This window comes from Nerophis lumbriciformis, linkage group LG37 (genome assembly GCF_033978685.3).
Source record: "Nerophis lumbriciformis linkage group LG37, RoL_Nlum_v2.1, whole genome shotgun sequence".
Classification (NCBI taxonomy): domain Eukaryota; kingdom Metazoa; phylum Chordata; class Actinopteri; order Syngnathiformes; family Syngnathidae; genus Nerophis; species Nerophis lumbriciformis.
The window spans coordinates 11,925,001-11,941,363 of NC_084584.2; the positions used below are offsets into that span (position 1 = coordinate 11,925,001).

Here is a 16,363-nt window from a genome sequence, read left to right on the forward strand (position 1 = left end):
AAAAGTGTGAATCGATTAAGAATCATGATGAATAGGAATCGCGATACAGATGTACATATTTTTTTGTGCACCCCTATTCATTTACCGCTACCCTTCAAGAGCATTTGTGAACTGTTGAGTGCGATCTATAGTGCATTTTCTAAGAGATTATAATCACATTCAATATCTTGTAAACGCTGCCTCCTTACAAGGCCAGCATTGCAAATGAAAATCAGTCTTTCCTTGAATAAATACAAGTTAAATAAATATGTAAATACACGTCACCCAGGAAATGAATGTTTATACACTACATTTCCCAGAAGGCCGAGCACTGCAGACAGAAACCTGGAAGTAGGCCTGAGCGACAATTTTGTCGTTTCAACAATAAGTTACACGTTAGCTGTTCCTGTTTCATCTACACAAAGACATGCACTCTCCATACCTGCCAACTTTTGAAATCAGAAAAACCTAGTAGCCAGGGTCCAAGGGCCGCAGGCCCCGGTAGGTCCAGGACAAAGTCCTGGTGGAGGGTTCAGGGCTTCGCCCCCCGACGCAAAATGATTATTAGCATTCAGACAGGTTAAAATGTTGCTAAAACCATCACTTTTCTATCAGTCACAGTGACTTTTCAAAACAAAAATATTACAGCAAAAATCATATGGGTTGATTGACATGTTTATTCTGTAAGCTAACTTCAATAGTTTGAAATTATTTTGACAGTTAATGCCAGTTATCCTGTCAACCTTTCACAAGACTTAAATTTGTTAATTGAAAGTATAAACAGTATAAACACTTTTTACAGTAAACAAATGGTAAAACAGTACTAAACAATTCCATTAAAAAAAAAATTGGTGTCATTATTAACTTTCTGTCCAAGCTTGTATAATCTACTGCCTTGTTCAATTGTAAAACATATTCTGTGCCTAAAATTCACATTTCTATCACAATTATCATACTGTAAACATGGTAAGCTAACTTCATTAAAATTAATAGTCCTGTCAATAGCATGGAATTACAATTCAAATGTAGTTTTTTTGTAAGCCTTTCAAAAGAATTCAAAATATGAAAAATTAATGAAAATTAATTTAAGCCATCAGACACTTGAAAAGTGGCACATCACATCTCTATTGTAATCATTTTAACTTTTCAACAGAAATAGCACTGCAAAAATATTAAGGACATACTTCTGTATTTTGGTAGTTATGCTGTCAACATTTAACAAGATTTCTTCAACTTGGACTTGAAAGCATAAATAGTATAAACACTTTTAACAGTATGTCGTGCTGTGAAATACAGCCGACAGGATTGCGCACCAAACACGAAGCAAGGCCAAAGTGCATGCGGTGCAGGAGAACAAAGGACTTCTTTCATTTAAGGTTTGTGATAAACCATCAAACTCATTCGTTAAAAGGACTCTATAGTAATATAAAGCGAATTTTTCTGGACATTATCATGCAAGAAAAGTTTATTTTTGGGACCGCGATCACCGCGTAATGATTTTTAAAGGTTACATTACAAACATTTAACTGTCCCATGTGATCAGCCAGTGCGATTGGAAATCCATGCTCAATTATTGCCTCCGTAAATAAAACTTCGGCATTTATCACATCCAAAGAATCTGTTTGGGCGACGAAAAACGTTGAAAGTTTTCCACTTGTATCGCTAGCAACGGCATTAGACTTGTGTTTTTTTGTCCCAACGTGGTCTTTTACATAACTAATTCCTCCGTGTCCGATCGAAAAATCTTGTCTGCACAAGGTGCAATTCGCGTAGTTTTCACCCTTTTTTTTTTTTTAATTAATGAAAAACCGTATTTTTTATCACTGCAACCGTAACCCGGAATAGGTTGATGAAAACCGTACGAATTACGGGAAAACCGGAGTAGTTGGCAGGTATGACTCTCTGATCAAAACTTATTGGACAAAATGTGCGGAACGCTGTGGGCATTGGTTGAATTTGCGTGAGTTGGACTGATTTAAAGGACAACAGACCTACTCAAAGCAGCATGGTGACACATTGAATTCAAATATTGAGTGAGATATTTGTCCACGTAAACATGCTGTTGGCACACCTGGCTGTCGTGGATGTTGTCCCCGGTGGGCCAGCGATGTTTGCCAGGCTGCTCGCCGTGCTGCCGCTGGAAGAAGTAGTCGACCATGGCGTCATCCTGGGAGCGTCCAGCACCCGCCACACCCTGCGGGCGGGGGGAGGACAGAATCGGTCACGGTCAGACATCAGTGCAGAGAACGTGACCTTCGACAGTCGTGTTAATTAAAGCGCTACCTGCTGGCTGGGGGGCGTGGCCAGAGGGGTTTGCCCAGTGGGAGGGGCGTGTCCTCCACTGCTCAGCACCACAGGCATGCTGGGGGGTGTAGTTCTATGGTGGGGGCTGAAGGAATCCTGCCAGAGCACTGCTTTCCTCTTCAACACACACTGCTCATTCCACCACAGCCTGCAGAGAAGAAACCAAGCGGGGTTAATATGACATCATCAAATAATTTGCATAATCACCCATGGTGGATATATTTTATCACACAGGTCTTGCTGTATTCTTTTCAGGTTGCTAGACAAGCATTTTAGCAAGTTGTGGGCTGCGGCCCATTCAATTCGAGGATTTTATCAGCGATTGGGGTTTTGTTCCTCAGGAAGTCTTTAATTGTGATGAGACTGAAAAAGATGCCACAGCAAAGGGGGAGGCACTACCGGGACACAAGCCGATGAAGGATCGCCTCACACTGCTAGTTTGTGCTAACGCTAGCCGTGACTACGTGAAACCACTGCTTGTTTGTCACTCCGCGCCGTTCAGTCTTTTAATCGTCAAGACAATTCCTACTCGTGTGGATTCTTCACCCATCACTCCAAACAACTTTGGGAAGTTTTAGAAAATAACTAAAACAACTATTACTTGCTAAACCGTCCCACATGTGATGTCAGCAGGAGTGTTTTCATGCGAGTTTGTACGTACTATCATAATGTAATGAAGTAAGCATCGTTAGCATTATCTAATATGCTAACACGTTTACAAGTGTCTGAGTTGTCTTTTTTTTTTTTTTTTTTAAGTATTCGTGAACAATGGACATGGTCTTAAGCGTGCAGATAACATGCTTAAAGGGGAATATGTACAATATACACACTGCAAGTATATATATAAAATGTAGTAACAGACACCTTCATAACTATATGTACAATATACACACTGCAAGTATAGACATAATGTAGTAACAGACACCATCATAACAATATGTAATATGTCCAATATACACATCGCAAGTATATATATAATGTAGTAACAGACACCTTCATAACTATATGTAATATGTACAATATACACACTGCAAGTATATATATATATAATGTAGTAACAGACACCTTCATATCAATATGTACAATATACACATTGCAAGTATATATATATATATAATGTAGTAACAGACACCTTCATAACTATATGTATAATGTACAATATACACACTGCAAGTATATATATAATGTAGTAACAGACACCTTCATAACAATATGTAATATGTCCGATATACACATTGCAAGTATATATATATAATGTAGTAACAGAGACCTTCATAACAATATGTACAATATACACACTGCAAGTATATACATAATGTAGTAACAGACACCTTCATAACATGTAATATGTTTTATATACACACTGCAAGTATATATATATATATATATATATATATATATATATATATATATATATATATATATATACATAAAATGTAGTAACAGACACCTTCAAAACAATATGTAATATGTCCAATATACACACTGCAAGTCTATATATAATGTAGTAACAGAGACATTCATAACAATATGTAATATGTACAATATACACACTGCAAGTATATACATAATTTAGAAACAGACACCTTCATAACATGTAATATGTTTTATATACACACTGCAGGTATATATATAATGCAGTAACAGACACCTTCATAACAATATGTAATAAGTACAATATACACATTGCAAGTATATATATAATGTAGTAACAGACACCTTCATAACAATATGTTCAATATTTACCGTATTTTGATCATTGTAATCATTTCCGGGACTGAATTCTTCCGCGCATTTATTTCCGTTTCCTTAGCAACACGCATCCGACAATGTGTGTTCCTCTTCCAGGTACAAAACGTGTGTGTGTGTGTGTGCTAAAATCATGGCAGACTTGGCAACAAACATCGAAGACGACCTTTTATTTTTGAAGCTGAATATACTGAGGATGAACTACTGCTTCTAGAAGTGAGCACGAAGGACGAGTGAGACCAGACGGAAGCCGAGAGAGTGAGGTGAAAGTGACTAGAAGCTATAAATGTGGGATTTGGAGACAAGCTATTTTGAAATAAATTGAGTGCTTACCCCAAATAAACCAGAAAAAAACGTCCCCGGCCAGCTGTTGATCATGATACACGCAGCACGTCTTACTGTCTGGCTAGCTGTGTACAGACAAAACATGAAATAATACTTTAGAGGTACTGTAATATGATTGTTCATGTTTTTCAGTCAGAACAGACTGATTTCCTATTGCGGTGTTGTGCATTACAAACTCAAACGTGTTTCGTGTTTGAGTAGAAGTGAGCTTATCTTTTGTCGTAGTTAGCTTTTGCGACTAATACTGTAGCACTCCGATGTGTTACTACTAGAGATGTCCGATAATATCGGACTGCCGATGTTATCGGCCGATAAATGCTTTAAAATGTAATATCGGAAATTATCGGTACCGGTTTCAAAAAGTAACATTTATGACGTTTTAAAACGCCGCTGTACGGAGTGGTACACGGACATAGGGAGAAGTACAGAGCAGTTGCGTCTCCCAGTCATACTTGCCAACCCTCCCGATTTTCCCGGGAGACTCCCGAATTTCAGTGCCCCTCCCGAAAATCTCCTGAATTTCTCCCGATTTTCACCCAGACAACAATATTGGGGGCGTGCCTTAAAAGGCACTGCATTTGCGTGTCGGCCCAATCACATAATATCTACGGCTTTTCACACACACAAGTGAATGCAAAGCATACTTGGTCAACAGCCATAGAGGTCACACTGAGGGTGGCCGTATAAACAACTTTAACACTGTTACAAATATACGCCACACTGTGAACCCACACCAAACAAGAATGACAAACACATTTCGGGGAGAACATCCGCACTGTAACACAACATAAACACAACAGAACAAATACCCAGAACCCCTTGCAGCACTAACTCTTCCGGGACGCTACAATATACACACCCCGCTATCTCCAACCCCACCCACCTCAAACTCCTCATGCTCTCTCAGGGAGAGCATGTCCCAAATTCCAAGCTGCTGTTTTGAGGTATGTTAAAAAAAATAATGCACTTTGTGACTTCAATAATAAATATGGCAGTGCCATGTTGGCATTTTTTTCCATAACTTGAGTTGAAGTTGTTCTCTTATTTTGGAAAACCTTGTTACATTGTTTAATGGAGGGGTGCTCAATACGTCAATCGCGATCTACCAGTCGATCGCAAAGGTAGTATTGGTAGATCGCATTACATTAAAAAATAAAAATAAAAAAAAATAAAAATAGCATTACATTAAAAAATGTTTTAAAAAAATTGACGCCAGCCTATCATCCATCCCGTCTTTTGATTGATAAACAGGGCAGCCAGTCAGATGACATCTTCGTTTTTCTGACACTTAGGTCACTGCGCATGCGCAAACAACGGCGCTCAGTGCAGCAAAGCTAACAAGCTTGTCAGCGAGTTACCGCCAATTTTCAGCCCTCGGTTTTTTCTCTTAAGGGTATAAAAATGAGTGGGGGAGCTGGACCAAGTAAGAAGACAAAAACGTATCACTTTCATACGGAATGGGAGGAGGACTTTCTTTTCACGATGACATTTTCGAAGTGCGTTTGCCTCATCTGCCAATCTGCCATCGCAATACCAAAGAAGGGAAATGTGGAGCGGCATTTTCGGACTAATCATGGAAAATACGACACAGACTTCCCGCTGAAAAGCGAGCTGAGAAAGAGAAAGGTGAAGGAACTGAAATCCCAGTTGTCCGGACAGCAGTCATTTTTCACACAACAAACTTCAAAAGCGAAAGTCGCCACCGAAGCATCATTCCGGGTGAGTCACATCATCGTTAATAACAAGAAGTCCTTCCAAAACGGAGGGATGGTAAAGGAGGCATTCGTTGAAGCAGCTGACTCATTGTTCCGAGACTTTAAAAATAAGGCAGAAATATTATCTTCGATATAAAGAATCCTCAATATATTTAGAAATAAATATATGTTTAGCATTTTTGTAGTAGGTACATCATTTTGACTTGATCATTTTATAAGTAGCTTGCATGCTGAAAAAGTGTGAGCACCCCTGATTCTTGTATTATCATTAAACACCTTTACTTTATTAACAATATTAACTATATGTGTTAAACATGCTTGCCTTATCATTAAACACCTTTAACTTGTTAACAAAAACATATATTTCATAAATAAGTAAATATAAATGATATATATGAATGAGGTAGATCCCCACGACTTGATCAATTGAAAAGTAGCTCGCCTGCAGAAAAAGTGTGAGCACCCCTGGTTTAATGCATCCAGCGGGGCATCACAACAAAATTAGGCATAATAATGTGTTAATTCCGCCACTGTATATATCAGTTTCGGTTGATATCGGAATCGGTAATTAAGAGTTGGACAATATCGGCAAAAAAGCCATTATTGGACATCTCTAGTTACTACACTAGAAAGAGTTTCTCGGTGTTCACTCTTACAATAACAACGTTGCTACAGTTTGGGTATTATACAGGTTACGGAACGTAAATAAAGTATTGACGGTTTTTGAATGCATTTTAAAAGTGATTTAGAGGTAGAATGGATTGCTTCCATTAAGAGCATTGCTCGCCACCAAGAACGAGCCCAATTTTAAATGTTACAAAAGCGGATAAAAAAACAAAAACCTTTTGTCTTCTTGTCTCTTGCAATGATTGTGAACGATAGGCAACATTCCCTTTAAGAGAGCTGACATGTTGTGGCAACATCAATCAGCTTGGTTGTGACCCGTGTACTGAAGCAGGACTCTGAACTCGGCTTTTAAAACGTCAGAAGAAGGGAACGTCTGTGAAAGGATGACCTGATGATTAAACTCTGTCTTTTTTGCAGTCATCGCAGAGGTTGTAGAAAACAAGGAAGACAGCAGTGACAATGGCCAAGAGAGGAGAATAAATGTTGTAGGTTTAACTACAACTCAGTCCATCGTAGGAATGGAATATCAATAAAACAAAATCTCTAATCTCTTCTTCACAATTGAACAAAATTTCCAAGCAGATCTTCAGTCAGCCAGAAGAGGAGAGCGTGTAATCGCACATCTAGCACAAATGCTGTTTACAAATGTATTCTCCGCCCCTCGGGAGATCTAATAATCGACTTCTCTGTGATAAAGAGCATATCTTGGAGGCATCTTAAAAGTGGACACGAAATAGGATTTATGGTCACGTTGGAGTGGATTAAGTGACGTGCAGAGGTTTCAAACATCATCTAATACTTCACAGCTCTGTTTAGATTGACACAGTATATGTTTATTATTGCAGTTACATCATACTGAGAGATGTTTACTATAACTTGGTCACCTTATATAGCTACAACTCAACTTACGAGCTCAATTGGTTCAGAACTTAAAATACTGCACCCCGCACTGAAATCAATTGAAATACCTTTAAGCCCGTGCTTGGCCCTCCAAAACACCACTTTTAACATGCAAGAAAAACTAATCAGTATAATGTACTACAACGACAGTAGTATTATCAAGAACAGTGTTCCCCCGTCACCTTGCGGTTCAGTGCATTAAGGGGTTTAAAGTAGGGCCGGGCGATATGGCCTTTTATTAATATCTCGATATTTTTAGGCCATGTCACGATACACAATATTTATCTCGATATTTTGCCTTAGCCTTGAATGAACACTTGATGCATATAATCCAGGCATGTGATTTGACCACAATGAAAAAGACTGAAAAATTTTCCTGGGGTCTGGGGGACGAAGGCCCCCAGCCAAGTCCAGGCCCCCCGAAGCTCCTGGTTTTTCACCAATTTAACATGCTAAAATTAACAAAGACAGCACCATTTGAAGAAAATATTTTAGTGTTTAAAGACATGAAAACATCATTAATAGAACATACCTTGCTTCAAGTTGTTTCATATGTTTTTGGCGTTTCGCATGTACTTCCAAAGCCTTGAAACCTCGTGATCCATAGTCAATATTATCATGACACCACGTGCACAAAACCTTTCCGGGACGATCGATTTTCCGAATAAAATCACCGAACAAAGTCGTAACCTTCTTCTTCCCAACAGTATCAGTGATTTCCCTTTCCATCCAGTCCCATCGAAACTTATTTTTGACATGTTTATCAATTTCTTTTACTCGTAAAGCGTCCTTTCTCTTGAGAACCGACATCGTTTACATATGGAAAATGGCGGTAATAACCATTATGAATGATGACGTTATTAACGTCATCATTCATAACAGATGTCCTGATTGGTCACAAGGAACATATCGACCAATCAACTACGGCGTAATATAAACTACGTCTCGAATCTTGATTTAGGGTCGGAAAAAAAACGGAAAAACGGGAGATAAAAATTGTTTTCCCCCCGAGATTAAAAAAGACGGAATTCCGACTTTAGACGGAAAAATCACATGCCTGATAATCACAGCAGTATGATGATTCTATGTGTCTACATTAAAACATTCTCCCTATATGTGTATATATATCTGTATATATGTGTGTGTGTGTGTGTATGTATATATATATATATATATATATATATATATATATATATATATATATATATATATATATCTTTTTATATTTTATTTTTTATTATTATTATTATTATTATTATTATTATTATTAATGTATTATTATTTCCTCTTTTTTCTTCTGTTTATTTAATCGATGTATTTGTAGATATTAATTAGTTTTTTTGTTGTTTCTTTCTTTCGGGGGGGTTGGGTGGTATGGATGGGAAATAAACAAAAATATTTTTGACATTTAGGGAAGACAATTGATATATGATTTTTGTGAATATGATGTAATGGATAGGAATGTCTGATGCTGGATGTCAATAAAATAAAATGAAATAATAAAAAAAACATAAAAAACATTCTTGTTCATACTGCATTAATGTATGCTTATTTTAAACTTTCTTGCAGAGAGGGAAATCACAACTAAAAGTGTATTTATTAAAGAGTTATTAAGCAGTGACACAAACATTCATGTCATTTCAAAACAGAAAGTGCAAGATTGTCAGAGACAAGCTGTTAGTGTACTTTTGTGCATGATGTCACTAAGATGACATATCAAAACAACACTCAATTAAAGTGCACTTTTTGTACAGAACGCCACTACAATAGTTTAAAACAAATAAAGTGCACTTTTGTGCATGATGTCACACAATATAGTTCAATAAGTGTCAAATAAAAATGAGCTGCATAATAGGAAATCAAATAGTGTATGTCCTTCGCTATGTGGTAGGTTCCTGCGGACGTTATCTCCTGTTGTTGACTAGTTTTTTCATACGGGGTTGATCTGGAAATGGTTGCCTCTGCATTTTGTGGGTGTGGCACTGAACGGAGATGTTGACATGCAGAGTTTCAAGCACTTATTCTCGAGCGGGTGACTTTTCATATGATGCTACATATTAGCAGTAATGCTACTTTTTGTAGCAACGCTTTTGCCCCACACTTGACAAATTACGGTTGTCTGTTCGACATCTTCCCGCTTGAAGCCAAACCACCGCTCGACGATGAACCCCCTGCTGTTTTTCTTGGGAATTAATTCTTCCTTCATTTGTTACCAGATTCGCACCTTCTTTCTCTCGTATTACCACAGCTAACGTTACCCATGCCGCTACCTCTCTGCTCGGCGAGGGCGTATGACGTTGCACGCGTGCAGTGTTCCCCTGTCATGTTGCGGTTCAGTGCATTAAGGGGTTTAAAGTACCATTGACTACCGTTAAATTTCAGTAAGCATCTAAGTTTTTGAACATGTTGCATTGAAAAACTGTCAATTGTGATGTATCATGTTGTATGCATGCATGTTCGAAATAAACTCAAACCCAACTCAAAAAAAAGAAGTTTTCATGTTAAAATGTTAGAGCGTACGAATACTATCGTTAAATTGCGATATTGCATGTTGTTGACACTAGGGATGTCCCGATCCGATATTTGGATCGGATCGGCCGCCGATATTTGCCAAAAAATGCGTATCGGCAAGACATGGGAAAATGCAGATCCAGATCTAGTTAAAAAAAAAAATTCCGGTCCATGTTTTCCAACGCACCGATTTAAATAATACATTCCACTTTTCTGCTGCTCCGTAATTTCAGTTCCGCATTTTCCAGCACACCTTCAACACATCCACAGGTCTGTGAATTCTCAAGCAGTTGCTTTTAGCTGCTGGCATTACACGACAGGCTCTTCTCACTCTTTCCTGTGTCTCCCTCTCACAGACAGCAAGCGCACCTTCTTACACACGTCACACACTGTCACGTCATACGTCACATACGTATACGTCCTCCCCGAGCAGAGACGTAGCAGCATGGCTAACGTTAGCTGTGATGCTAGCGCAGCCGTGTGACCAACGTTCCCTCTAAGGTGCACGCCTGTGCGCATGGCAATTATATGCCACGCACAAAATCAAATTAAAAAATAAGCGCATAACAATTTTCGACACACGGACACGACAGAGAAAACAGTTTTCGTCATCATTGTTCAAATATTGTAACGTCTGTCGAGACGCTTATCTCCATTCGGTGCCACACGTCCACACCATCAAAATGCAGAGGCAAACATTTCCACATCAACACCGTATGAAAAAATTAGTGATTTTTTTAGTTGTGATTTCCTTCTTTGCATGAAAGTTTAAAAGTAGCATATATTAATGCAGTATGAAGAATGTTTTAATGTAGACATGCAAGCCTTGAAAGAAAATTTTGAAAATCAAGACTACATTTCCTGCAAATGGGTGCATTTCTACCCTATATTTTAACTTTAGATTTATTCTCATATCAAACTCTTTTGGCTGTCTTTTTGACACTTACATCCGGCGCCCCCCTCCACACCCTGGATTATAAATAATGTAAATAATTCAATGTGATTATCTTGTGTGATGACTGTCTTATGATGATAGTATATATCTGATAGTATATATCTGTATCATGAATCAATTTAGGTGGACCCCGACTTAAACAAGTTGAAAAACTTATTGGGGTGTTACCATTTAGTGGTCAATTGTACGGAATATGTACTTCACTGTGCAACCTACTAATAAAAGTCTCAATCAATCAATCAAAACACATAGAATCATCATACTGCTGTGATTATATGCATCAAGTGTTCATTCAAGGCTAAGGCAAAATATCGAGATATATATCGTGTATCGCAATATGGCCTTAAAATATCGCAATATTAAAAAAGGCCATATCGCCCAGCCCTAGTTTCAATGATGCCATTTCTGTTTGTCATGTATAATTTTGTCTATTTTGTGTTTATCCTTGAATAAACAGGTCAGTTTCTTGTTACCAACCATTGTGTATTATTCAAACTCCCCTAATTCAGCTGGCTAGTTGTTATCAAGAGTACTAAAACCCTTTTCAACATGATTCTGACAACTAAGTAGGCTAAATAACTTTAAACTTTAATACATGCTCGGATAGGCCAGTATCGGTATCGGTATCGGATCGGAAGTGCAAAAACAATATCGGTATCGGATCGGAAGTGCAAAAACCTGGATCGGGACATCCCTAGTTGACACACTCTAGCTGTGTAGTTTGACTGCAACGAGGAACAAACAAGTCCTCAACGCGCTGGAGCGTTCTCGCTAGCGGCATAAGTCCCTCCACAGTGGGAAACCCCCTTATAAGTCAGCAATCCTTGCCTCCAAGGGGTAAATGAACTGTTTCTTACAGGTAGCATTATCACTGGAGGATGAGGAATAGCGAAACATGCTACACTACACACTGTTAACCTAACCGCAAGCTAGAGCTTTTGAATGTAAACAAAGGTGGGCGGATCAATACAATTCTCAAAAGTAATAGTTATGTTACTGATGCTACAGTGGTTGGATCTTTTTTTTTTTACAGTTTTCATAACAATAGATGACAGTATGAACAACTATAGTAGTTTTTTGGAAGAAATTGTTTATGTTGCACACGGATGTCTTTGAGTTATCCCCACCTTCTACCAACCTAGTCAACCTTGCTCCTGATGGGTCGTGGTTAGGGCCTTGCATGGCAGCTTCCGCCATCAGTGTGTGAATGTGTGTGTGTGAATGGGTGAATGTGGAAATAGTGTCAAAGCGCTTTGAGTACCTTGAAGGTAGAAAAGCGCTATACAAGTATAACCCATTTACCATTTATCAGTGATCAAATTTATCAATCATTATTACATATGGTGATACAGTTTTCAACCCGAGTTCTACTATAACTTCCAGTCAAGTTATCGCTGGATGTATCGCAATATAGATTGGAGCATTTCAAAATCGACAAACACTTCCAAAAACACGGGACGTCAAAAAGAGGCTGCACCTGTCACTCAGACACGTCAAACCCCACCGTTATCATCTCCTTTATGGGAAACTTTCTTCAGGCTGGCACTGATGGCAAGTCAGTGGTTTTTTATTTTTATACCTTTGTTTTTTACACCAGTGGGATTCAATTACCCTCAGAAAGGAACCAGTTTGGGGGCTGAAAAAGCTCTGTAGAGCAGTGTTTTTCAACGAGTGTGCCGTCAGATACTGTCTGGTGTGCCGTGGGAAATTATACAAATTCACCTAACTCAGGGGTCGGCAACCCGCGGCTCCGGAGTCGCATGCGGCTCTTTGATCACTCTGATGCGGCTCAGCAGCTTACTCGCCGAACCCCCCGATTTTCCCGGGATACTTCCGGATCACAGTGCCTCTCGCAGAATACTCCCGGGACTAATATTCACCGATTTTCACACTTAGTTATAATTAGGGCGTTCCATGATGGTACAGCATTTGGCACTCTCTACAATCTGTATTAACAGCGTGCCAGCCCAACCACTTGATATACAGTATGCATCTTATGCTTGCATACGTACGTGACAGCAAGGCATACTTGGTCAACAGCCACACAGGTTACACTGACGGTGACCATATAAAACAACTTTAACACTCTTAATAATAATGCGCCACACTTTGAACCAAAACCAAACAAGAATGACAAACACATTTCGGGAGAACATCTGCACCTTAACACAACATAAACACAACAGAACAAACACCCAGAATCCCATGCAGCCCTGACTCTTCCGGGCTACATTATACACCCCTGCTACCACCAAACCCCGCCCCCACCCCAAGCCTGCTCCCTAACACATCAACCCCCCCCCTGTTTATGTTGTGTTACGGTGCAGATGTTCTCCCGAAATGTGTTTGTCATTCTTGTTTGGTGTGGGTTCACAGTGTGGCGCATTATTAGTAAGAGTGTTAAAGTTTTTTTTATACCGCCACCGTCAGTGTAACCTGTGTGGTTGTTGACCAAGTATGCCTTGCTGTCATACGTTGTACGTGAGAAAGCGAAAGCCACATTCAACATGTGGCTGATCAGGCACGCTGGTTGTAGTGGGCGCTATATGCTGTACCATCACGGCACGCATGACGCTGACAAGCGCTATTCATTTAAAACCTGCGTGCCGCACCAGCTTAAAAATTCCATAAAAAGGTGTGGGCAGCGTGTCTGAGACCCCTGGTTTATACATAGCACAAAGCAAAAAAAAAACCTTTGTATGCAGTGTTATTTCATTTAAAATTTCAAAAGTTTGTGCGGCTCCCATTGTTTTCTATAATTTGTGAAACTGGTCAAAATGGCTCTTTGACTGGTAAAGGTTGCCGACCCCTGACCTAACTGGTCCAAAAAAATATTTTTTGCAAATCAATAATTGTAATCTGCGAATAATGTGCCGTTGTCTGTGCTGTGTAGAGCTCAGCAGGGCAACCACGTAATACTCCATATCAGTAGGTGGCAGCAGTAGGGATGATGCTCGAACCCGGTTTTCCCGGTTGTTCGATAAGAAAAGAACAGAGTCCTCGGACTCGAACCGGTACCCGTTATCGAGACCACTATAGTAAAGAAAAAGAGTTGGTTCTTTATTCGAATCCCTGGGAACGAATCCCGTCCCGACAAGAAATGCCCCGTGAGACATCACAAGAAATGACGTCACGTAGCTTTGTCACGGTGGGGTGCAGCGTGCTGCGGTTCGTTCCCGGGACGCAAAACTGACGGCTCCGGACGAAAGCGTGCAGGTAGGAGATGATTTATTTCTCATAAATCACACATTACAACAGACAGGAACGAAACAAAAGGAAAGTGTGCCGTTCGCACGAGAAGCTAAAGCAAAAACTTACTTAGCACAGGAATACTAGAAGCTAAGGTAACTTAGCACAGGAATCATGAGCGCGAAAACCAGAATGCCAACGTAACTGTTGCAAATGCAAACAATGAAGCCACGACGAGTGACCGGAAAAGGCAGGCTTAAATAGAGTCTCTGATGAGCAACAGGTGAAAATCATAAGTAACCATGGTGACTAAAACAAAACCCCGAAGTGCACAAAACAACTAAGGAAGTCCAAAACTAACAGAACATAACTAAACAAAACATGATCCGACCACATCATAATACATCAGTTTCATATCATTTCACTTTACAGGAGTAGGAAGAAGTAAAGCTTATTTAATCCTACCCCTTTTCCACTTCATAGCATTTACAAATATATACATCATTTACTGACCTTTTTATAATAAAATATCTGTGAATTAGTATATACAAAAGTTTTGTAATATGTAATTAATTAATTCAGTCATTATTAACATGAGATGAAGAATATCTTATTAAGGTTGAAAGTATTTCTCATAATTCTTCTTCTTTGTACTTTGTAAGCATTATTCATTTGAACAACCTCTTAAAGTGGATCATATCAGTACAATGTTTAACTTCTTTACTTAATCCATTCCATCATTTAATTCCACATCATTTTAGCTGTTTGCAATTTTACCAAATCATCGAACTTTAATATTTTTGACTCAATAAATAAAGTGTTTGTATGTTCTCTATACCCAACATTATGTATCAGTCTAATTGATCTTTTTTGTAACACGGTTAACGAATGTAGCACACATTTGTAGTTATTTCCCCACATTTCTGCACAATAACTCAGATATGGTAATACTATAGTAGCGAGCAGTAGAGAATATGAAGTGATTTGTTAAACCAAATATTGTGTTGTTTTCCATATACAACAACCTATCTGGACTCGATAAGAGAATCGATAAGGAATCGGTTCGATAAGAGGATTCGATAATAGGCTCGAACTCGATAATTTCTTATCAAACATCATCCCTAGGCAGCAGGTACTTAATTGCTTTGTAGAAGTCGGAAGGCGTCGGGTGAGACGAGGATGGTCTGTTGTGATCCCAATATGCAGAGCACAGTAAAAGGTATGCAACACTTCAACCAAAAATGAACAAGCAAGTCCCGCTGGAAAAGGCACTGAAGCATAGGGATGGCTATGCAAAACAAAGGTACCCCAAAGTCATATAACTTGGGTCTTGACATATGCTAATGTTAGCATGCTACTATTAACATATTATTAAGGGACGGCGTGGCGCAGTGGAAGAGTGGCCGTGCGCGACCCGAGGGTCCCTGGTTCAATCCCCACCTAGTACCAACCTCGTCATGTCCGTTGTGTCCTGAGCAAGACACTTCACCCTTGCTCCTGATGGGTGCTGGTTAGCGCCTTGCATGGCAGCTCCCTCCATCAGTGTGTGAATGTGTGTGTGAATGGGTAAATGTGGAAGTAGTGTCAAAGCGCTTTGAGTACCTTGAAGGTAGAAAAGCGCTATACAAGTACAACCCATTTATCATTTATTTATCATAATATGCTAAATATTTTAGCAAATTTGACACTTGTTTGCTAATTTCTCAACCTTAGAGTCATATAAATTGGTACTTGACACATGTTAACTGTTAGCATGACAACATTAGCATCCTAGCTTTTTGAGCTAATTTTACACTTTTTTAGCTTTAACCGTACACCTTGGAGTCATACAACTTGGCACGTAATTTTACAACCATTTACCCCAAAGTCATATAACTTGGGTCTTGACATATGTTAATGTTACTCAGACACGTCAAACCCCACCGTTATCATCTCCTTTATGGGAAACTTTTTTTTTCCCCAAATATTTTTATTGAATTTTGCAGACAGTACAGTATGATGAATCATGGCAACAGCAAGTTGAGGTATCTGCACATTTTACAATATGTAACATAGTAAACCCCACCCCTTACAATACCCACCCACTTTA

At 39.0% G+C, this 16,363-nt stretch overlaps 1 protein-coding gene across 2 annotated transcripts in view; it reads right to left on the bottom strand.

Moving 5' to 3' along the window:
• The window catches only part of pum1 (pumilio RNA-binding family member 1), a 91,116-nt gene that overhangs the window by 71,489 nt on the left and 3,264 nt on the right, over positions 1-16,363 (bottom strand). For both annotated transcript variants that reach the window (XM_061930999.2, XM_061930998.2), the window contains exons 2-3: positions 2,263-2,431; positions 2,051-2,173 (exon numbers count right to left, since the gene is read on the bottom strand). In XM_061930999.2, coding sequence (XP_061786983.1) covers positions 2,051-2,173; positions 2,263-2,431 — 292 coding nt within the window. The remainder of the gene's footprint in view (positions 1-2,050; positions 2,174-2,262; positions 2,432-16,363) is intronic.